The following is a 23,913-nucleotide window of genomic DNA, read 5'->3' on the forward strand; positions in this document are numbered from 1 at the left end:
TCCTGTGTCAGCTTCTCCTACTAGTCAGTGTGTGCTTTATACTGAATACTTTTGATACTGGCTTTATGAAAACATAATTAAGGTGAATCTTTTGCCAAAAATTTCAAATAATATATACCAAAGCCTTACATAAAATAATTTATTATCCATTGTATGCCTTGCTCATGCCAGGGTTCCTCCCAATAGTATGGAAAATCAAAGGTTGGCCTGCCCTAAGAGATGAGGCAGGTTGGTAATAAGAAGCTATGTTCTTCATGAGTAGAGAAATAACTTGTCTGAGGTTGTAGTATCAGGGTCAAAATTAGGAGCAGAATAAAAGCTTCCTGATTCCCAGCCCTTCAACCTTTGTTGGTAGGTAACTGTAAACATGTGATCACACCTTGAAGAAGGAAAAGAATTTAATATGTATAAAACTTAAAAGCAAGCTTATGAATAACGCATCAAAATTTCTAATTTACCCTAATTTCATTCACTTTAAAATTATAGATTTAAATAACTATATAAATTAAGTGGTGCCTTTGAGGAAAAATTGATCTGCCCCTTACGACTTAAACTCTAATATATATTCTTATAGATGAAATTGAGAACATTAGTGGGAATATTAGTTCTAGCCTTAAAAGGTACTTAATTTTTATCACTAAATAATGAAAATATCTTACCACTCAACAGTCTTAATGCAACTATGAGAACGCTTCTTTTTTGTTTTGTTAGATTATTATTCATATGGGGAAGAACCAATGTTTCCTTAGTTCTCCTTTACAAGGCAAATAGTGTTTGAGGAAGGGTGATGATTAATATAAATATAATTGTTTTTTATTCTAAGTGTTATCTATCTGCATTTTTGGTAAATAATAATGTGCAAAGCAAATGCTATTTTTTGCTTCTTCAGAAAGGACTTGATATTTTATAATCCTGCATTAATTGTTGGCTACTGATGTAGCTAGTTATATTGGACCTCTTTGTATCTCAGTGTAAATAATTTCTCAGGTTGCTGATAGTAATATTTGAACATAGGGTAGTAACGTTATCAGTACTGTTGTGTGCTTTCGTGATAAAGGTCAGTGGAAGAAACCCTTCCACATTTTCACTTTACATATATGTCTAGAAATACAATATTAAATACTATGTGTGCCTTACATTTATTCTGCAGAAATTGAGGTCAAATCTTTGTAAGTGCAAAATATGTATGAATGACAACATCTCCTGGTTTGGGCTTTAGGTTAATAATATCCAAATATTCAGGCCCTACCTTGAGAAGTTAATGAGAAGAGTAATTTAGGTAAATATTGAGCTGATACTAAGCTAACTAGAATCTCTCTACTAAGCTTTACCCTGGGTACCAAAAGTTAGAAGCACTAAAATATTAAAAAACACTTTTTTGTACATGCACATGTTTAAGCTGCCTTTACCTTTGCAAAACTTCAGCCTGACCCTGGTAGCCAGAAGTGGCTGGAGGTGGGAGCCCTCTGGAGGCAGGGTCCCTCTCTCCCCATTTTCCTAACCTGACTGTGGAGTTAAGGGGGAATTTTATGCTGCATATACTGGGTTCATTGCCAGCTCCAGATCTGCTACTTAACAGTTGTCATCTACCTATGTGCTCATTTAATCCTCATAGCAGACCTGTGTGATAAATAAGCACTATTTTACAGGCGAGGAAACTGAGGCTGTGAGATGTTCAACAACTTTGCCTACAACACAGGTCCTGCACGATAGAGCAGGGACTTGACTCTGGTATGCTATATTGCTCTTCTTCTAATTAATATCCTTTGAATATTTGCCTTGAAGTCACCATTCAATCATCTGGGGCAGTGTTGGGGGAGAGGCCCAATTTTCATTTCACCAGTTATGAGGATGCTAGGCGTGGAGACCTGAGTTAACTGATGCCCTAGTCCCAATTCATTCTAATGATGTCTCAGTGCCACTTTTAGAGAGGTGCCCAACAGGTGCCCCACAGATGTGCCCTTTTGTCCTGCTTTGCCCATACAGGTCCTCTGAGACACAGCCTAACACAGTGTCTTCACATCAAGCACTCAGTAGGTGTTATTTCTCCTTCCCCACTCTAAACTGGTAAAACCCCTTGGGTGACAGTGAGTTTATGAAGAGGGACTTCCCTGTGTAGAGCAGCAAGGGGGATGGACTTTAGGTTTGCTGCCACGTCTCAGTGTCATCCACTGTCTTCTACTGCTTAAATCCCTCAAGGGCTTCCCATGCAGTAGACCAACATCCAATTCTTCGTCATGGTCCACAGTTCCCTATAAAACTCCATTGCAGAGGAGGTGACTGAGGAAGAAAACTGGGTTCTGTTACATTTTTTAATGAAAACAGTTTCAGGAGACATGATTTTCCTCGTTTATGTCTGAATCTGTGCGACAACAAGCTGCGCTTTAATGGCGTTCTGTTGCATTCAAAACATTTAAATATATTTCAATTCATTTGGAAAAATTGCGCTGGATAGTAATGGAGTAAATGTTTTCAAAACTTGCAGAATCTATTGTTGTGAAGATTTGTATATATGGGTTGGATTTTTTTAAGGGAATGATTATTACATTTTATGTTTATGAAATGAACATTGTGTGGCATCACTTCATATTATTTCTCTACTATTTCTTAGCACAGGATAGATCAACCCAAATTATGCATCTAAAATAGATCAAAAAAGAAGTTTTTGATTTATCTCCACACTTTGTTCCTTGGGTCCTCTCTAAAAGCTCTCTTATTCTACTGCTTAAAGAAAAACAAACCCTGTCTCTGTAATTGTTTCCATTGATCTCATCTGCTGTCTTTCTAACTCAATCCAGACAATGCTTAATTTGATTTGGAACAGTTCTTAGTAAGAAACAATGTATAGATAGTAGTAGGAATATAATATTTTTAGTGCTTTTTGAGAATTAGAAACTACTGATCAAAAATTGATAAGACAATTTTTATCTTACATTAAGCCATTTTCCTTTGTTTCCTCAGGATGCTAGTGAAACATTTCTCTTCTGCCTAATACATTCTGAGCATGAATGTACACGTCACTCTGTGACAATAATTATGCGTGTGAACCCACGTGCAGCCATCCACAGGGAAAGGGGGAGGATTCCAGTCCTAACCCCGTCAACTCGATCAGATGCTTTAGAATCATTAGGTAATGCCTCTTGATGTTGGCAAGCATCCAGATCGTTTGCCTAGCTTTGTTTTCACATTTTTTTGAACACCACACATTTTAGTCTCAAAAAAGAATTGTCAAAAATGCTAGGAAAGGGAAAACTAAATACGAATTAAAACACAACCCGATTGCACTTCTGTTGCATATTTTTTTCGTAGGCAACAGATAGCATTAGGCATGCGTGACAAGTCTGTTCATTCACTGATTCACTCAATATTTGTTTTTTGCATGAGGACTTACTGTGCGCTAGGAGCTGTGGGGGATACACAACTGAGTGACACACAGCTCTTCTGGAGGGAGAATTAAGACAGATGGTTATACTAGGAATTCAGGCAGGATGTGAGTAAATGCCATAGGTTTTAAGACATATCCATGCACCCTCTACCACCCTCATCCTACTCTGCCACTCAGCAACCTGGGACATAGGGGACCACTTGGCCTCTGCCTTCTTGAAACACTGTTTTCTTAATTCCTCCTGTACCGCCGCAGGCTACCACTAGCCCATTAGGTATCTTGATCACAAATAGGCACCCTTTGCTGTGGATTGAGTGTTTGGCAGATACCGCTCCACACCAGGGTAGACACACCCCATCACCACCCCTTTACAGTTTGGAGAGTGGAGTTCAAACTAGATTTCCACCTTCCTTTGCCCCACCCCAACCCCAGGTCAGACGTCCTTGTACAGCCCACAACCTGTACAACAAATCAAATTAATGTGAAAAATAATGGCATTCTTCTCTAGGTTCCTTTGCAGTGGGGCTACAACCCTCAGGGAACGATTCGTCCCCCAGGCTGAAGCCAGACGGGAAGGTAATGTGTAGTCCTGGAGAACCAATGGGCCTTAAGCACTCCTATTGGTGATAACGAGGATGTTAGCGTCTCCTCTCAAACTCTCTCTAAGGAAGTTGGTAACCATGATTCTCTCCTTGCTTATGATTTAAAAAAAAAAAAGCTATCATAAATAACTCAAGTTCTAAATTTTGCGAGACCTAAATTTTACCAGCTATATAACTTTGACCTTAGTTTATGCCTGTTTAAGCCTCCATTTTCTCTCTGTAAATGGGGCCATCGATAGTACTTCATAAGTTTGGGATGAGGATTAAATATGATGAAGTAGGTGTTTTTATCACAGTAGTAATGCTCAGTAAATGGAGACGGTGTCATTAATTATTATCGCTTGCCTCGGGTCACTTTCTGACTTTTTTCCACTCTTTGCTACCATTTCCTGAGGCCTCCTACTTTTCCTGTGTTACTGCTACTTTTCTTTCAGCCTCCAACGTCTACGCCTAATTTCTTGCTTAAAGATTCATCGTATGTTCTCCTAAGATTTTTAAGGAAAGGTCCCTTGTTTTCACCGATATGAAAGCTGAAAGCCAGGGATGAATTCAGATTTGATTTTGTATGTTAAGTACCTCTGTCCAGGTGCCTCTTCTGACTACATTGTTTTAGATCCTCCCGATAGAGAGAGGAGACAAAAGGATGCATGTTTGCAAAAGCTTGCAGCAGGTGTCATTCTACTTGATCTGCAGGGCTTTCAACAAAACAAAAGGCCTTTTCTGTTCTTTTACAGTATGTGCTCTCTTTAAAGGTACTCGAATGCGAAAAAAGCATACACTGGACAAGAGTTCAGGTTCTAACGGACAGAAACTGGGCTCTTAGTTGCCGATTCACTCTTCATAGGGAAAACTAGATGCCATTAAAAACAGTCTTTTCTAAATAGCCTTTAAAATTTTATGATCGTTTCCTCCTGAAATATATACAAGAGTGGCATTCTCAGCAAATTAATATGTTTATAGTAGGATTGAAAACTTTTAAAAGTCAGTTAAGATCTCTTTTATACAGTCAACAGAGACCCTCTGTACACTTAAGTAATGATATAGCCTGGCATGTTTGCTGACTTCAGCTGTTTTAAATGTCTGCCTCTTGCTATCCCCTAATAATCATCATTGATGTTCAAAAGTGAAGACCTCTAAGTCATATAAATGGTACAAAAATGTATTTAACTTAAATTAAAAAGTTCTATTCTCGAGTCCCTAAGGGTTCATAGTAAATATCAATGTAACTAAAATTTAATTGCTTACTGTATACAAGATACTATGCTAAGCTCTTTCATTCATAATGTCATTTAATCTTTCCAACAACTGAATGAGGTAGGTACCACTAGCATCTCTACTTTGCAGATGAGGAAACTAAGGCTTAGTGAGGTGAATAGCTTGCCCTGGGTGTCATAGCTAGTACAGTCTGGAGCCAGGTAGGAATCTGGGGCCTGTCTTGAGAGTCTGTGCTCATTAACTTCTAGGCACCATGCAGACCCCCTGTTTATTCACTGCCATCTGCAGTGGGGGAGGCGCCAGAAAGGTGGGCATGGATATTAGTGTTTGTTTTCAGATATAATAGCCGCTTCGAGGTAAAATCTTTGAGTCCTATTTCACCTGAAATCCATATATTCAAAGTACAGGTGGTGAAACAAAATTAGCTCATCAACTCTAATAAGCATGTAAATGAAAAAAAATCAATCCTATAAGAGACTTCCTGAGAATAAAGTGCCAGGAGTGGAGCTGGAAATCTTAGTGGTTGAGTGCTTTCCTTTTGTGTAAGTATAAAAAGTTGGAAAAGGTCATTATAGTGATAGTATCTTAAGGCATTTTAGGACATAGTCGTAAAAATTCTCTTTAGTGTTGAATTTTTAAAATTCTTAGTCTTAAAAAAAGTATGTTGTACTCTTTCCCTTCCATTTGTCAAATGAACTGTTAGTCTGAGAAGTCCTATTTGTGTGTTGACTGAGGGGAGGTGGTTGCCAACTATTTTTTATGTTAAGTAATATTAATATGGTTTATTAATTCCTTTGGAAAATATTAGCTATAAATATACTGGGAAGGGGGTAAGATTCCATGATTTATGAGATGGTTGGCGAAATCCCACCTACTCAAATGTACCCTGTCAAAATTAAAAGTACTCTTATTTAATTCCCTAGTTAAGCTGAATGATAACATGAAACAAAGCTAACTGAAATCAGGACCCCTGATAACAAGATTTCATGAAATAAAAAGCCATTGTACCACCAGGAATGTAATGCTTTTGCTTTTTATCCTTTCAATACAAATAAAATAGGCTTTATTGGGCTTGGTGCCTCTTAGAAATGAAAGGTTTGAGAAACGGATCCATTGTGAAGCCTGACATTCCGTAAACAAGCCAGCTAAGCAGTTCATACTGTCTCCCCCAGATGCACACATTAGGGCTGGGGAGATGACAGCATGACCAGGAGGGAGACCACGAAGTGCAGATTCCACTGTGCCCATGAAAGAAGAGGAAGAAAAAGCCCAGGCAAATGTCTTCTTATTGAGCTTTCCTACTGCAACAGGGCTGACGGATGGGGCTTTTTAAAAACGTCACTGCAATGAGATCCAGGGGTGCAGCTCCGCTTACTGCAGCGCGATGCAGTTGTGTATATTTCAGGGACAGACACAAGGGGAAGTCGGAGCTAGTGCACACGCGGGCTGCTCACTGGAAGCATTTCTGAAGACAGGATCCACAGAAGCTGGGGCATTCCTCCTCCAGCTGAGTCAGGGACTGAGTGGTGGCTCAGGTTGAGACTGTGGGCAGGGGCACGGGGCGGTGCTCCCAGCCCATCCCTCAGCCCTGCGGCTGCCTTGGGGAGAGCTGTGTGGGCAGGGAGGCTGTCTGCACCGTGTCAGGGAGGCACGCCAAGAAACCCTTCCTCCCAAGGGAAAACGGATCAGAGTTCAGGTGGAGACTTCTTTAGTACCGTACCTGGCTGGAGCAGATCCTGTGGGCGGCCGGCAGCGGGCGTTTCTGGTTATGGCAGCCCAGAAATGAAAGCAGTCGCGGCCACCGCCTCTGAGGGCTGCAGGGAGATCAGCACCCAGCAAATAAGAAGCAAGTCCTGGACCCGGAGGAGGAGGAGGAGCGGTCGAGCATCTCTCTCCCGCTCCTGGTGTCCTTTAAATGAGGACTGCCTGCCAGCGCCAGAGGTAGATCTGCAGAGGCTTCGTCTCAGCTCCTGATCCCGCTTACATCACTAACCTGTGACAGGCACATCTCCACGCCCGGTACCTGCTCCTCCAGCGGCAAGCAGTCCAGTCGGAGGAGCCTCTTTGTATGCAGCTGACATGGCCAGCCAGCAGGATTCCGGCTTCTTTGAGATCAGTATCAAATATTTACTGAAATCCTGGAGTAATAGTGAGTAATAGAAAATAACCTTTTTTTGTTTGTTTGCTGGATGTTGCGTAAGGTTCGAGAAATAAAATCTCAACTGGACGCAAATGCCTGTGAGCTGAGGAAGTTTTTTGCTTCCATCTGCTATGAAAAGCAAAATGTCAGAGACGGAACTAGCTTTCTTTAAGTGCAAAGGCTGCCATGGAATTAAAGTAGATTTTGTTTGATTAAATTTTCAAGTGAGATGGCCCTTCAGACTCTGGCAGAGCACATGAGGGGCATTCCCGGCTGCATTTCCTGCCTCGATGTTTATTTGATTTGCTCAGTCTTTATCTAAATATTTTGTGAAGTCTGGTTTAATCAAAGGGGTGTGGCAGGGTTTCAGAATACTTCATAATTGTTTTATTAGGGTATTGTCTAAAGAAAAAAAGTCCTTAACAGTTCAAAACCTAAGACTCGTCTTTTTTGTATATAGAGGCATTTTGCACATTTATTTGATCTCTCTCTTGCCCATGTGGATGATGTTCAGAATGCTGTTTAATAGTATTTGAATTTTTTTAAATCCTGAGGTTTTTTATAATCCAAATAACGTGCTTTTCTTAAATGTAAACAAGTGAGGTTCTGACCCTTATCATTTATTAGGACATCAGAATGTTATGGCTTGTGAAGTTCCATTTCTGACCTACTTAAAGATTTTAGCAATGAGATACTTCAAAAAGACAACGTCTAAGTCATCATGAATGTGGAAATGAATTCAAATGAGGCCTTCAGGTGATCAGTGATGCCTTGTATTTTCTCAACAGTTTAAAAACAAAGTCTTCTCTGTATCACCAACAGCCTTTGTACTGGCTTTTGATCAAAGACCGGCAGGTATTACAGATCCTTAATTGTTTGAAATTTTAAAAAAATTTCCAAGTGAAATTTTGATATATTATGTGCATACTAATTAACCTACCTTAGCTCAAAGAGCTAGTGATTAATTATCTCCTACACAAATGACCTGTGGCCAAGATTGTTCTTATGCAAACAAAACCTGGCCAGGAGAACCTGTGCCATAATTGCTTGAGAAAAGAACCAAAGTACCTTCAGCTTAAGGTATTCAGGGATATGCATCTCTAGATGATATCCATAGAAGCCTTTTTCCAGGTCATTTTGCACCACTATATACACTGTGGGGCTTGTCTGAAGCTGCTTTTCTACAAGTGGGAAGCCATTTGGGAGTAATACTGTCACCCAAACAGCATTCATTTATTGAATATAGTCATAATTCATTTATCTGGGATTCATTACTTGTGTAATACTTCACACTCAAGGATGAATCTCCCTTTGTCTCTCCACCCTTTGATTAATGAGAAGAATCTGACATTACAATGTTCTTTATGGAGCAGTATTCCAATAACTGGAAAGACTTTCTGTGAGTTTGACATCGGCATGTGGTTTTGAATCATTCTGAGTACTCCAAGGCCAGATTATTTTCTTCCATCAATTTTTGTCATTGCCTCATTAGATAAAAAATTATGTTGTGACGATACTGAAGCCAGTGAGATTTCTTTTAAAATCTTTCTCCCCTTGTCTGTTTTCAAATTAGTCTAGACAAAGTGTATGTTCTTTCCACCCTTCCTAAACTCTCTCCACTCCCCCAACACACACAAAGAAAATGGTTCAAAATGACTCTTCATTTCTACTTTGCAAGTATCTGGGACACAAGTTAGAATTCTTTCAATTCATTCAGCAAATATGTATTCAACACCTACTGTGTGCCAGGCTCTGGGGTTGCAAAGGTGAATAAGACACCTACCCGCCATCATAATTTCTTTATTGCCAAAGAGTGAACTTGGTGATTATCTAGCGTTCCTTCAGGGGCCAGAATGTATTTCAGTCCTTTCTTGAAAGAGGAAGAGGAAATATACTTTATGCTTAGTCTTCTTGAAGCTTGTTGCAACACTAACCTGCTTATAACCTAGCATAGCTCTCAGTTTTACATATTTTCAGTAGCAAAGAGATAAAGGAATGTGTATGCAAGGCAAAGTAGAAAACAGAAGCCTTAGGGCTTCAACCTCCTCACTGTAACCTGGCTGAGAGGATGCAGCATGGGGCATGCCACTAATTGGCCCGCATTACAGGTTCCAGAGGCGAGAATGCCCACCCACATGCCTGAATGGAGAATCGGGCCCCTAATTATATGGTAGTGCTTATTTATGAAAGTGCAACGATTAAAAGGCAATAAAACAAATTCTGTAACTATGACTGACTGCTTTGCAAGGTGGTAGTAAGAAGAAAGATGATTCCATGAGTATTTCCAGGTTTCCACTAGTTTTTTTAAAAATGGAACATTGTGAGGAAAATATAATTTTATATATATTTGTCTCCTGTGAAGAATTAACAAGTCAGTTAAGTCAGTCATTGCCTGGTAAGATGTATTAGCTTTTAATTCAGCATTCATTTGAACGCTTCATTGGCGTGCCCCCTCTGTTGGGCTGCTCTTCGTTTTAATGGGGTTGGGAGTTAAAATGGCCCTGATGTCTGGAAATAAAATGTCCTATGTAGCCCTCACTGTGGAGGCTTTCCTCATCCCCTTGGACACCCATCCTGTTGCGCCTGCCCCTCCCCAAGCCATTCAGTGATTCTCACAGCTGCTGCCCCTTGGTGTTCACGGCCTTAAGCACCACAGGGCCCTCTTCAGTCTCACCTGGAATACTCCTAGTCTCCTAATGGTCTGCCTGACATGGAGCAGCCTGGAGAGGCTTCTGCCAGCATTTCAAAGACTATACCACAGATCCTTCTTGCCCCTGAGTATCTGTGACCGCCATTCAGCGCCCGCTTTGAGCTCCTCATCCTCTCATGTTGTTTCTCTACTCCAGCTATATTTAATCTGCTCACCTTCCTCTGTATTTTACAAACTTGCTCTCCAATCCTTGCCCTTGCATATGTCAGCACCCCTAATCTATCATGCCCTCACCTAGAACACACAAGCTGCAGGACCATGTGTTCTTGGTTCAGATCTCTACTTCCTGTACTTGCATGGCCTTGGACAGTTAATTAACTGCTCTCTGACTCAGTTTTCTCATCTGTAAAATGGAGGCAAAAAAATGGGTACCTCACAGGAGTAAATGAAGTATGAAGACATAAAGTATTTAGCACAATATCTAGCACATTATAAATGCTCAGTAAATGTTAAAATTATATTAATGGATTCCAATGCTCCCCTCTCTTCTAAACTCACTTAAAATCAGAATTAAAGCATTTTCTCTTTTAGCATTGACATCCTCAGTGGATTATTCTGGGAGTGGTCAATACTCACTACACCCCTAAAGAAGGGCACTGCGTGACTTTATGCCAAAACTAGTTGCTTGCTTTGAGCCATTTTTTCCCTAGATTTCCTTTTGAACTTTACCCCCTTAGCTACCATTAGAATATTCCTAACTTCCCTAAGTACGTACCTTCCAGCAGCATGAAAGGTGTCCTGGGAATATTCTCAGTGGCAGAAAGTTACTTTGGCTTTCAGTTTTGCTCCAGAAAAAGTTTAGAGCAGATAGTTCCAAGCTATTTCATGGGGAAGGAGAGCTTGCTTTATATTGGTGTATAGAGCTGGTGTGTGGGCTCTCCCACCAATCTGAAACCTCTAACTGGCATTCCTTGTGTTTCTATCCACCCCATGATGTCCAGTGAACACAGGGCCCAATGAATGAAGGTACATTCAGAATCCATTCAACATCTTGATCTTTCCAGGGCAGTTTGCATCTTTCCTACAATATTTGGCAAATCTTGCATCCCCACAGTGGGAAACTTTTGAATGCCTGTTAACTCTTTCAGGTAACAAGAATTCCATTGACAAATAAGCTGCTCTGGGGAAGTGAACAAGCCCTTTGCTTGTTTTGAAAGGGGATGGGGTGCATTGTAAAATGTCTGATGTTGCTGTAGAAAAACCTGCATCAGTTGGGAGAATCGGATGTGGTATTTTTCAGATATGTTGGAGTGAGTTAAGTTGTGGTGATAAGGACAATATTTCTGTCCAACATAGAAATGCTGGTTGGTGTAGAGTTGGCTCTGGAGACAAAGAGAAATCATGAGCAAGTGAGGGCTGAAAATACCTCCGATTTGCTGCAGAACGGTACTTATTGATCCTTATTTATGTCACCAGTATATCTCAAAGACACTGAGAAATGCTTAAGAAAAATCTCTAGATGTTCTTATAAGCGTCTTTGTAGAGTTGGTTTAAAGAAGTAGAATACTAAAGAGGTTAACCAAGTTGCCTAAATCCAGCAGAGTAATACAGCTCAAGGGCAAGCCCTTACCCCAGTTCTTTTAACAGTAGGAAGTACCCAGCACCGTTCCAGGCACCGAGAAGAGCGTTTCTCCAGTGTTCCTGTAGCTCGTTAGATGTTTGACAGTGCACAGGCTCTCAGGCTCTGGTCACTTCTGCCAAAGGACTTTATAGTCCTAATGAGAACAAAACCCCAGAGCAACATCCACTCTCTCTAACAAGAAAGAGTCTATCCCTGGGTTTATGATGGAGACAAAATAGAGGTATTTTGTTGTTGTTGTCAAAATGCATTGAGCAATCCTAGAATAAAAATAACTGCCACATTGACTGTGGGCCCACTCTGTGTCAAATGTCATCTTGGTAGTTTATATGTGGGGCAACTGCATCGTTATTTGTCCAAACTGGGACACTTTTGAGAGTGAAAGTTAATAATTATGCTAGGACACTGGAAGTAAACTGAGACTCACCCTGGGCAAAGGAGGTCACGCTGTTCATTATCGTCACTCTTTCCAGTAACTCTGCAAATTTACATATTATCCACATTTTATTGATGAAAAAAAAAATGAGAGTTGAGAAAGTGATTTGCTCAAAGCCAGAATGATGGTAAGTGCCATAACCCCCTGCCCCAATCCAGTTGATAATCACATATTTTTATTTTATTTATTTATTTTTTTGGTGAGGAAGATTAGCCTTAGACTAACATCTCTGCCAGTCTTCCTCCACTTTGTATGTGGGTCGCCACCACAGCATGGCTGATGAGAGGTGTAGGTCCATGCCCAGGATCTGAACCCATGAATCTGGGCCACCAAAGTGGAGCATGTCAGACTTAACCACTACGCCACCTGGCCAGCCCCAGATAATCAAATTTTTTAAAATCACCCATCGGATGATCAAAGGATCAAGAACACTTGGGAACCTAGTGCTTTGTAGATACTTTCATTCTTGTTGTCTGATGCCACTGCCGCTTCTCAGCGTCCTCTCTCCATGTGCACCTCTGAAGTGCTCTCATTTGCTCACTCAAGTTCTCTGTCTCTGTCTCTCTCTCTCAAGAACCAGTGCTAGAAAGCACCATCCCCTGAGCACAGACCTCTTTAAAAGACCTAAGTATTGACTAGTGTTCACCATCATTCATACAAATAACACATAGGCAGCTCTGTGCTCTATGGTCATCTGATTAAACACACACATAACACACACACACACAGGAGTGTGATTAAAAGGTACATTTCTTCTGTTAGGAGTGTTTTATGTTGATTTTTTTCTCTATTTTTGAAAGTATATGTAAATACATGTAATTTAAATGGCTCTAGCAAGCAAAAATGCGTTACTCATCTTTACTTCTTTTAGAATGGTCATTTGCCTACCTTGCCGAGGTTCTCTGATATGTTGTATTTCTCTTTAGGAAACGGTAGCAAACTCCTAATTATCTTTAGCAGTGAGAGCAGGGAAAACATTTCCAGGAATAATGGAAATCTGTCTATAATTCAGGTATCTCCTTTTACCTGATAGCTCCGGTCTCAGCCACCATAAAACCTTCTACTGTACTGGCAGCCCACAATGACTCCATTTCAGCTTCTTTGTCTATTTCTGCGTGCTGCTTGGGGGAAATGGCCAAGAACTGAAACAGTCAGATAGGCAAACAGCAGTGGGCAGGAAGGAGAGATGACCTGGATACTTTTATAATCTAGGAACAGCCCAGGATATTTGAGAAAGTTGCCAGTATTTAGATGTTTCAACTGATACAATATACAAATATTCTCTTTATTTAAAAAGACATTTGTTTCAAAACATTTCAATACCCATGACTCATTAGTTCAGTTTTGGGGACAGTTCAAGGAATTGAATGGATTACATGTGTCCTGATCATCTTATTAATAACTTCTATATTTTAAGCCTTCTGTGATATTCAGAATGAGTTTGGGCTAATGAGAAATGACATTTTACTGTGTTGGGCTGTTCCGTAGATTGACAGCCCCATACATAAGCTTTTTGTGCAGGTTCTTTACTGGCCTTGAATTTATTTAGTGTAGTGTAGTTTAGTTTGTAGTATAGTGTAGTGTAGTGTAGTTTGCTCAGCACTTTCAAGCACATTACCTCATTTGATGAATGAGATGCATTGATTATGAATAAACTAGCTGCTTCTTAAATGTCCCTGGTTTGGGATGATAAGGCTAATTCTCCCAAAGTTCAGCTTCTGTGTATGAGATACCCGTATGGCATCAGGTAGGTACATTTTGTGAGGTTTTAGATCCAATTCAAATGAACGAATAATGGTTGTAGTCCATAGTCTTTGCCTTTGAATGGGACTTTTTGTAAAGGCCATATAGCTTGGCCTTTATCAGTTAACATATACAGAGGTGAGTCTATCCAAAAAACATACATATTAAGATTTTCTGGATTTATATGTACCCTAGCATTTCTTTTAGTCCTCTTTTTTTAAACACTTGAACATTTCTAATTTTCTACAAGGGGGTGCCTTCTGGGAATCGCTCACTATTTGCACGCTATCCCCGTGCAGAAGGTTTAGCAGGCACCCACTCCCTAGAAAGGTGAGTTGCATTTCTGAAAGCGGTAGTACACAGCTTGATCTCATTTTTTTTCTTACTAGTCTCTCTCATTGGATAGATTCCATTCATCATATTCATTTAAATATTGCTTCATTGTAGAACTGTTGACTACATGAGTAAGAGAATGCTCTCTCTTGGAACTGAAAAGTTGTATCTCCCAGGCTTGGAGGAGCGTGGGGAATAGCCTTTTCCATAAGAGCATCTTTACTTACTTTTCAAGGCTGGGTTATACTCAAAGACTTACTATCTTAGCATCAGCTTTTCTTGATTATTGCTCCCAAAATGCCTTGCCACTCAACAGTGTCAGAGAAGAAAAGCAAACGCTATTCAATACTTCTTTATTGAGCATCTACTGTGCACTAGACACACCACTTTGGGAGCTTCATAGCTGAATCAGAGCTGGATCCCACCATCAAGGATCTCAGAGCTTGCCTTCCTTCCTTGTGGGATTCAGAATTCAGGAATATTAATGCAGAAGTTCCCAGGAGTTAAATAATCCTAGGAGAGGATCCAGTGATATTTCAGAGATAGAATGTCCCCTAGAGAAATTTATTTGGGAGGATGTGTTTGATAGATTCTGTTGATTTTAACTTTATGGATTTATGCTTTCCCTGCATCTGAGAACTATTGGGAGCCTGGTGTTTGCAGGCAAAGTCTGTAAGAACATTTAAAAATATTCCTCCTCGCAGGATGGCCGAAGGATAAGAGGAAATGTGAATTATTTACTCTGGAACACTTGACTAGATGTCAGTAGTTGGAGCAGCAAGCATTTCAGATAGGCATTCTTTACATTAGAAAAATGTGAAGTGTTGCCATATTTATCAGAATTTTGACCTGGGACTAATTTAAAGCCAGTTAACTTTCATTTTGGGTGTTCCTTTCACTCTTCAGAATATTTGGGGGAATAAGCAGAAGAGGTGTGTGTGTGTGTGTGTGTGTATGTATGAATTATGTATTTCTATAAGTTAAGTCTAATGATATCTTACCTATATTCTTAAACTTTTCTTCTTTTTCACAGAACATGCAAGCACAAGCATTTAAATATTAGTCACCCAAAACTCCAGATGCTAAGCAGTGAAAGTTTATATTCTGCCAGCGTATCAGACTCTGTAATGAGTCTGATTTTGGTTTAATTCCTTTCTACTGTTCAGTCATTTGATGAGCTGCAGATGGAGATTTAAGCCAAAGCCATAACATTTCAGCTAATACTTTTTATGCTGCTGTAAGAATTTGTTGTCATGTCAATTTAAGGGAGTTGAAATCTTTTTTGAGAAGGCATTCAAATCTACATTAAGTGCTTTTATCAACTCTAATTTGATCTACAACTCTGACTGCCTCTGCTGTTCTTAATCAATTGCAAAGTGCAAAGTAGTTTAGCAGTGGAAGACAGCTCTGAGATTTCCAGGACTTTTCAGCTAATGCTGTAAGCACAACGTTATGAAAATCTACAATTAAGTTTCCATTAAAATTTTATTCCTGAGCTTAAGAAACACTAGGCTGACTTCTTTGAGTTTAGACTTAAACAGGTAAATATGTACTTTGGCAGCCACAAAAAGGATAGAGTATTGGATTAACTAGGGTAATACTTTAGTAAAATTCCATTTAAATGTTATGTAGGAAGGATTCAGCAAATCAATAAAATAGTTTATTACCTGAAAGTCAAACCAATAAAATGCTTCAGTTGTACAAATATAAGACGAGGTTTTTCTTCCCTGTTTTTGTGTTATTTTCCCGTGTGTGACCTTGATTATCTCCTTCCGTCGCTTCCTTATGTGAAAGGAACAAACCTGACACTTTGTCTCTAGCTGTTTAATGTGAAGGGTTTTGAATACCTCCACTGAAAAATGAGGTTTATGTAAACATCATAATGTTTGTGGGTGATTTCTCCTATCCCGTTAAAGCCGGAATGAAGGAAGCTGAGTTGTGCATTATTGAACTTGACTGATAAGTAGAGACTGGATCTCTGACTTCCTAGACTAGCTTGCTTTTAAGTATTCTGAATAAGAAAAAGTTGTCACACTACACAGCCTATCAGGTTCTTTCCATTGTTATTTTTTATAGAAAAGTAACTGTGTATCTAACACAGCGAATTTGAACAGAGTTGTCTCTAATCTGAAGTGCTGACATTCTTCATCTGGAGAGACGGGCATTTCTTTCTGCACAGTGAGATATGGGGTTTATGGAAATTGCTGGCATTCTGGAGGTTTTATAACATGTGATCATCCAGTCAAAGTATGCTCTCCTAGGTTTCAGTAGCTATCATGTTTCATTTAAGCCATATTGAAATAAAGAAGGTCATAAGGATGAATGATGCTATTAAAAAATCCACCTGTAACCTTGTTGGATTTGTTATAATGTTCACCTTTACTTAATGCCTGCAGCTAGGTAGAAAGCTCGGTGATACCTTTAAAGAATTTTAAAACTGAAAACGCTGCTTTAGGTGAATAGATTTCCTATGACTTCAGCAAATGATAAGCAGTTAGTTTAAAATTTACAAGTTAGACTACCAATTAGAAGACAAATTGCAGTTTTTCTTTAAAAGAAACAACAAACACTCTACTTTTCAACATTTAGTTTTTGAAAACCACGTTTTTAACGGATCTCCCCTAAAAATGAGGCCTTGTAACTGAATGACAACATGGTCTTAGTTATAGTACCATTTGTACTATCTCAGCCCCCCAAAATGAATCTTCTACATTTCTGATAAGAATTTTAGCTTCCTTAGGGAGTTTAGAGCGAAGCCCAGCCCTGTGTTAGGGCCACACTGCGTGCCTGGTTTCACTTCCCTCAGGATTTGATGGTGACCCTGAGCGCTGTTCTCGTCTTTTCTTCCGGGTTGAAAGTGCAAGACAACCTGTCCTCGTTCTATTTTATTTGACTGAATACAATTGCAAGAAAATAGGAAAATATAAGAGACTTGCCTTCTGATTTTCCACTCCATCTACTAACAAACCCCCAACCCTTATCATTATGGGAAAGCTAATCCTGGTTTGTGCCAATTGAGCTATCAATTTTGAAGGGGATTGAAAACCTGGCCCATTTTCAACTGAAAAAAAAAATTTTTTTTAACCAACAATTTTAAGTGCTTGAACTTTAAGCAAGGTCAAAATTATGAATGAGAATGAAGATTCTACCACATTTCCAATATCTAAAACTCAGTTTTACCTTAGCTTCTTTTCTTTCCTTTACTAACCGTTTTGTTAGCCATTTCAATGCTTGTTACCATTTTCTTAGAGGGACAAAGGAGTTGAAATTCAAATTATCTTTTATGATTAGTCAGCTGCTTTACTTAAAAAAAGAAAGAAGAAAAGAAATATAAATTGGAAACAATTGAGTAGGATTCGGAAGATCAGCAAATTTCATTTCTAAGTCCCCCTTGTCACTAATCGCAATACAGTGACATCCCTGCTGTTCACCGATATAATGGTATGCTAATACATAGAACTAACGTTTACCATCTAGTATGTTGAAATGTATGTCATTTTAGGATGCTTTTGCTATAAATAATAGAATAACTTCATAATGGCTGAAAGAATAAAGAATTTTCATTAGCTTGCCTAACCCCACAGCCCTGGAGATGGGAGGTTCCAGGTGGGTTTAGAAACTCAAGGACCCAGACCATCCAGTCTTTAGACTTGTCACTGCATGGTCACAAGACAGCCACCTCAGTTCCAAACATCTTTGCCTCACTTAAGAGTCAGGAAAGAAGGAGGCCCGGGTTAGGTCTTTCTTCTGGCAAGAGGAGAAGATTTTCCCAAAGACCCCAGAAAACTTCGTCTTGCATTCCTCTGATTGGAATTGGGTCACATGCTGATCACTGGCAAAGCTGAATGGAATTACCATGTTGGCTTAGACAAATAATGATGCATAATGGCACTGGGGTAGGTCCACCTTTTGTAAGACAAAAGACTTCTGCCTGCTACCTGAACAAATAGAGATTCTTTTACCAAGAGAGAAGGGTAGGCAACCAACAGTAACCACCATTAAATGTAAACTGTACAATGGTAGACGACTATTACTAATTCACCGCCTATTGTTATATAACATTGCATTAAATGCAATAATAGTAGCTGATATCTATAAGCCCTTATAAAATGTCAAGAGCTGTTCCCAACCCCCTTCTCCTGTGCTTATTTCCCATCAGATTATCTGAAAGAGGCAGGTGCTCACTTTCTCAGCCTTCAGTGCAAGCCTACAACTGAGATTTGGTTCCTAGGGGAACTTCTGGAACATATTTTTCTTCCTGAAAATAGAAATGCATCTTTTCCACTCTGATTGACCTGCTGCTTCCAGCCTTTGAGCACAGTTTGTATAGACAGCAGAAAAAAATTTTAAATTCTAATACCCTAAGTTGGCTTTAAGCTGAACATGAGCCACGTTCCTGCTCTTAAGGAGAGGATTGTCTGGTGAATGAGATCTACATAAATCAATAATTACAATAAAATATGACTAGTAATCAACCCCATGAAAGACGAATTCTGTATGTGAGTAAGAGTGACTGTTGTTTGTACATAAATGTCACTCATTGACCCCTAAGGTCAGATTTTCCCTATTGTTTCCCTGTATTACTGACAGTCATCTCCAAAGCTGAATGTTTTTTCAGCAGCCTGGTGAAGCTGTGACATCATCTCTCTTCTCCAAGCCCCTTATTGTGCTCAGCTTCGTCATTATAAATGCTGCATTTCACTCTTGGTCAGTCCCAGACAAGAAACTGGAGTCCTTTTCAACATTCTTTGTTGTTCATTCAATGCATTGCTAAAACTTGTCATGCTTTTCTTCTCAAATGCCATCTCCACCATCTGGATCTTCATCACTGTCGCCTCTGCCAAGGTCTGGTTCCAGATCTTCATCACCTCCCATCTGGAGCACTCAAAACTCTTCCTTGCTGGCCTGTCTGCTGGTACCACCTTTCCAAGACACTCTGGCCCTTGCCACAGCCTTGAGCATTGATCTCCACCTTTGTTCTTGTAATTGTATGTCAGCCCTGAGAGTGTTATTTCCATGCACAAGGATTACACAACAAATGCTTTTGATGTGGATGCTTGCAAACACGTTGAATAATTAAAATGTCATTAGGAACTGTAAGTTGTCATCTGAATTCATTTTATTGACCATATATCGCCAAACCATTTATTTTGGTAGGTGTAAGAATTCTCTGGAATGCAGAAATGGACCCAATCCCTGACCCACAGTCTGTAATCACCGTGATGGGCCAGAGATTGGGTAGGAGTTATTATTTTCATGCTAGAAATGCACTTTAAGGTAAAAGGAGTAACGTGTACTATTCTGTATATTTTAATGCTGCTGAGATTTAAAGCATGATGCAGAAATTAAGGAAAAACTTCCCTAAAGTTAAGTAAAAGACCAAAAGCTAAGTATAATTATCTGGTTAGTATATTAAGGGAGCTCAGGCAGAGGATCTAACCACTCATGAAGTGTACACACTCCAGTGATGGAAGGCCCACTCAACAATTCTCAAGTGTCCCTTATACACAAAATAACAGTCATCAAACTGACCTAGAGAGCTCATTAAATATCATATTGTTCTGCCAGACAAGGCTTTGTTTTAAGGAGTGACTAAGAGACTGTCACTTCTGGGGCCAGGAGAATGAAAATGCTCTTCAGGCTCTGGGAAAAGGATAGAGATAAATTGTTGATACTGTTCCTACGACATCTCTCCCCATCTCAGTCTGCATCTGATTGGGCTATATTTTATCCTGAAAGATGACTACTTGACTTATTTATTCAGCTCATTGTTTTCATGAAGTTTCTGCTGTTGACCCACACAATGGAGAGAAGGTTAGAATGTTCTTGATGGACAGTGTTTAATTAATGCCAAAGATCTACCCAGGCCTGATGGTTTTGGAGCTGGCAAAGTCATGTGAGCTCAGAGCTTGAGTCCAAGTCTGTTTCCTCCACTTTAAGTGGAAAGTTAACCAAGTCCAGAAGAGTCAGCCAGGAGTGTCATCCCATTTGGCTTATTTGCTTTCTTTTTTTCTTGCTGAAAACAGAAGTGAATCACACTTTTCACTGATCCCTGCTGCAGAGGGAAATGATGCAACACTGGTCACGTGGCACAAAGAAGAAAGGCCCATTATGCAAACCTAGTTCTTCATTGTGTTCTGGTGTAAGGAGAGGTTCAATACCCACACTGGGAAGCGACACCCAACCATGGTTCTTAAATTTGGATCCTTCTCTACATGGAGGAGCCATGATGTTTAACTTTGGTTTTGTCTCTTTTTTAATTCTTCTGCCTTCTTAACTAATGACTTCATTAATTTTGGTTGTAATATAAAATATGGGAAAAATTTATTTCAACTTGTTTGATTTATTTTTCCGTATGATTTAGGATAGTTGTGAACATGTGCTTTGCCTCAGCCACTTACTTGCTATGTTACCTTGAGCAAGATACTTAAACTGATTCTGAAAAAAGGTATTAATATGTCATATATGTCTTTATAAATAAATAATATGCATATATGTATATGTACCTACCCATAGAGCCATAACAATTAAATGAATTTGTTTACGAAATGTTTAGTATACAGCCTATTATAATTGCTTGATAAATGTTAGCCATTATTATTTTTAATTTACTTAATTAATGCTTGTCTAAATTCCTCTTTTTATCATGTTCTATCATATTTGCTCATTGCCATGCCATAGTAGACATTTTGATAAAGAGGTGTGTTTCTGGAACTTCAGAAAATAAACCATCTGAAAATGTCCAAGGTGAAATACCTTCCTTTCAACTTCAGAGTTGTGTAGAGTGACCGATAATATAACAAGGTGTTATTATGTGCTATAGTTGCAGCAATTTCTGCGAGTGTCACATGAATTAAACCTTAAGCATGTGTTGTTTGGACCTGAGCCAAACTCCTCTCCCAAGGATGAGTTCAAATGCCACCTTCAGGGTGAAATCTTCTCTGACTGCCCCATTTCCCCCAACCTTTCTATACACTGCCATTGTAGCAATGGTGATATTGTTGTGACATGTGCCTTCCCTGTCTAGGGTCCTCCTGGGCTAAGAATCAATCCTTTGTTCATTGTTATATTCCCCAGCACATTATAGGGCACATTGACTGTTGTTAATAAACTGTTAAAGGTTGGCGGAGTGAATAAAATTACTGAATGGGTGTGAGAGGTTTATGGCCAAACTTAACTGGCATCCCATCAGCGGATCAACCACCAGCAAGCAGTAACATTTTATAATCTGCAGTCTTTCTATCTTTTTCTCCAAACAGTAACTCAACATCTAATCTTGGCAATAAAGTCTCTTCCCTTCCGTGATCCTCACCTGTTTTCTTTGAGTGGATTGAACAAGTTAAATTGCACCATTGTGCTCACAGATCTCTGGGCAGATGTGTCCATGAAACTCAAAATGAAGTTAGAGTGAAATAGTTTTTTATTTATGTAGCGATCAGCCAACTTGAGAGACTATTTCTGTGATGGGTTTTTTGTTTTTGTTTTAAATCAGTCAACACTGTCAAAGATTGCTCTCTATAAAAAATATTAACTTATTCCTATGTTTGTCTAAATGTCATTTAAGTTATGTGGACTTAATTTAACTTTACTTTTAAACCTTTCAGCCGCTTTTGCCAAATTGGAAGGAAACCATTCTCAGTGAAATTACTGAACTCGTTTAATTCTTCACTGATCAAAGTCTTTTTCCATCCCATGAGGGATGCTATTGTTTCATATTTGGAGAAACTGACTGTCTTACTAGAAAAAAAGTTCTGAACCCAAAGATTTTATCATGGTGATTAAAGTGGATGTACTTAAAGCAACAGCTCAAATTGGGCATGCCTAAATAAGCTTCAGGAAGCCCCTGTGAGTGACTCAGCCATTCCCCGGTCCCTTCTTATAAATTATTAAATGCCCACTTGTGAGGGCACCTTGGTAGATAGAGTACACTGTGACTCAGCAGGCCCAGCTGCTGCCTTATGGTCTTTACAATCAAAGACAGCCTGCCTTGATGGAAGAGGAGGCATAAAGAGTTGCAGAGAACAGAAACACTGATTAAATAGATGTTCTAGCCAGGGATTGTGCTTGGTCTTAGGGATACTGACATAAATAATTATCCAGAGAAGAGAGTGATTCGTCATTCTATGTAGGAGGGAAGAGGTTGAGGAGTAGTTCCAAGAGGCTGTGACAGAGAAGAGGGCGAAGGGCAGAGGAATCACAGGAGCAAATGCGGGGAGACATGAAAGTGGGAGTGACAACTGGAGCCGAAGGTCCCCGCAGGAGAGTGACAGATGGTACGCAGAGGCAAGTTGGGTCAGATCATAAGGAACGTTGAAGGACCTGCTGAAGAGTCTGGGCTTTATCCTGAAAGCATTGGGCAGGCCATACTTAACAGGTTTTTAAGCAGGGAGCAACATGGTCAGATCCCAGCTCATTCTGGGAGTCGTGGCTGAAAATGGAGGTAGAGAGAATCACTGCCAGGATAACCCAAGAAAGAGATGACACGGAGTCAAAGTAAGGTAGTAGTAGAGGTGTTGGAAAGGAGGGAACAGTTTTAAGCAATTTGTTTGAGGTAGAGTTGCTGGGGTTTGGTATCTTCCCTACACCCAGCCCATGCTTTATTTTAATGCAGGATAAAAACATGTCTGATTATGTAGCTCATGCAAACTGCTTAAAAAAAATAGAAGCAATTTCCTGAGGAACAGTATTTTGAAATTATACGTTGAAGAGAACTGTGCTCTTTAAATAGAATATTTGCGTTGAGGCTGAAAGGTGATGGTAGAGTTCTCTCTTGATAATACTCATTTGATTTACTGCACCCAAATAACTCAGAGGCATTTTGAGACTGCTGTTTACAGCCTCTGTTGAATTTGTCTTATGGTTATTCCCAGGTTATAGATTGACAGAGGTTTTGCTTTGTTTTATTTTTTAATAAAATATAAAATTTAGATGACTGAATGACCTTAACTCATTTAAATGTAAAAATAAGCATCTAATGAGTGCTGCATAGCCTGTTGGAATACTTTGGGATAGTTTTGGGGTATCAATTCATCTAAGTTGTCTAACCAGTTTTTACATATGGAAGTTTCCCAGGAAAATGTAGTGTAATTTTTGCTGGAAACCAATGCATCAGGAAAGGTCCCAAAGATAGGACTTCTTAAGAAACAAGGTTCAAGATGATCACTGCTGGCTGCTTTTTATTATATTCACAGCCATACATGGTTTGCTCCTGCTATGGTAGACAGGTACTAGCAGTTTGACTTTTGCTTCTGTCTTCTAGGGAGTGCAATGTGCTTTCTGGGGCCGTATATACTTGCGTAAATCCCTCTAGGAAAAAATTTCTCCTAGTGTTAGGTGACTTGATGATGACATATTTTTCTATGTTTTTATGCCAGTTCAAACTCCATCCCATTAGGCTAGTTGAATCAGATTCTCCCAATACCTCCTCCATGCCCTTATGTGAAGAAACTTCTGGAAGTTGTATCAACTTTTATGGGCTGCCAGGGTGTATGACCGTAACTACTTCAGAAGGCCACAGAGTGCTCTGGTAACAATGAATAAGTAATGGCAGGTGGTGTGTCATCACATAAGAAAGTAAGGCAGACATGCACCTAACTTGTCATAATAAAACAACAGGCTGTAAACTCTAACCTATACTGTCTGGTACACTCCCACGACTCTGAATGAATATTGCAAAATAAAGGAACTTAAAATTAATTTATAATTAGGGCCAGCCTGTGGCCTAGTGATTAAGTTCAGCACTCCAGTTAAGTGGCCATTCCAGGCACAGA

The 23,913-nt window shown here is 39.6% G+C and overlaps 1 protein-coding gene across 7 annotated transcripts in view; it reads left to right on the top strand.

Moving 5' to 3' along the window:
• Positions 1 to 23,913, top strand: part of FRY (FRY microtubule binding protein) — a 403,013-nt gene that overhangs the window by 156,909 nt on the left and 222,191 nt on the right. For 2 of the 7 annotated variants that reach the window (XM_070577931.1, XM_008510860.2), the window contains exon 1: positions 6,231 to 7,351. The exons of the other annotated variants lie outside the window; for them this stretch is intronic. In XM_070577931.1, coding sequence (XP_070434032.1) covers positions 7,282 to 7,351 — 70 coding nt within the window. In that variant the 5' untranslated portion in view covers positions 6,231 to 7,281. Of the gene's footprint in view, positions 1 to 6,230; positions 7,352 to 23,913 lie in introns of those variants that run through there. 7 annotated transcript variants of the gene reach the window in all.

The sequence above is a fragment of the Equus przewalskii genome, chromosome 16, assembly GCF_037783145.1.
Source record: "Equus przewalskii isolate Varuska chromosome 16, EquPr2, whole genome shotgun sequence".
Lineage (NCBI taxonomy): Eukaryota > Metazoa > Chordata > Mammalia > Perissodactyla > Equidae > Equus > Equus przewalskii.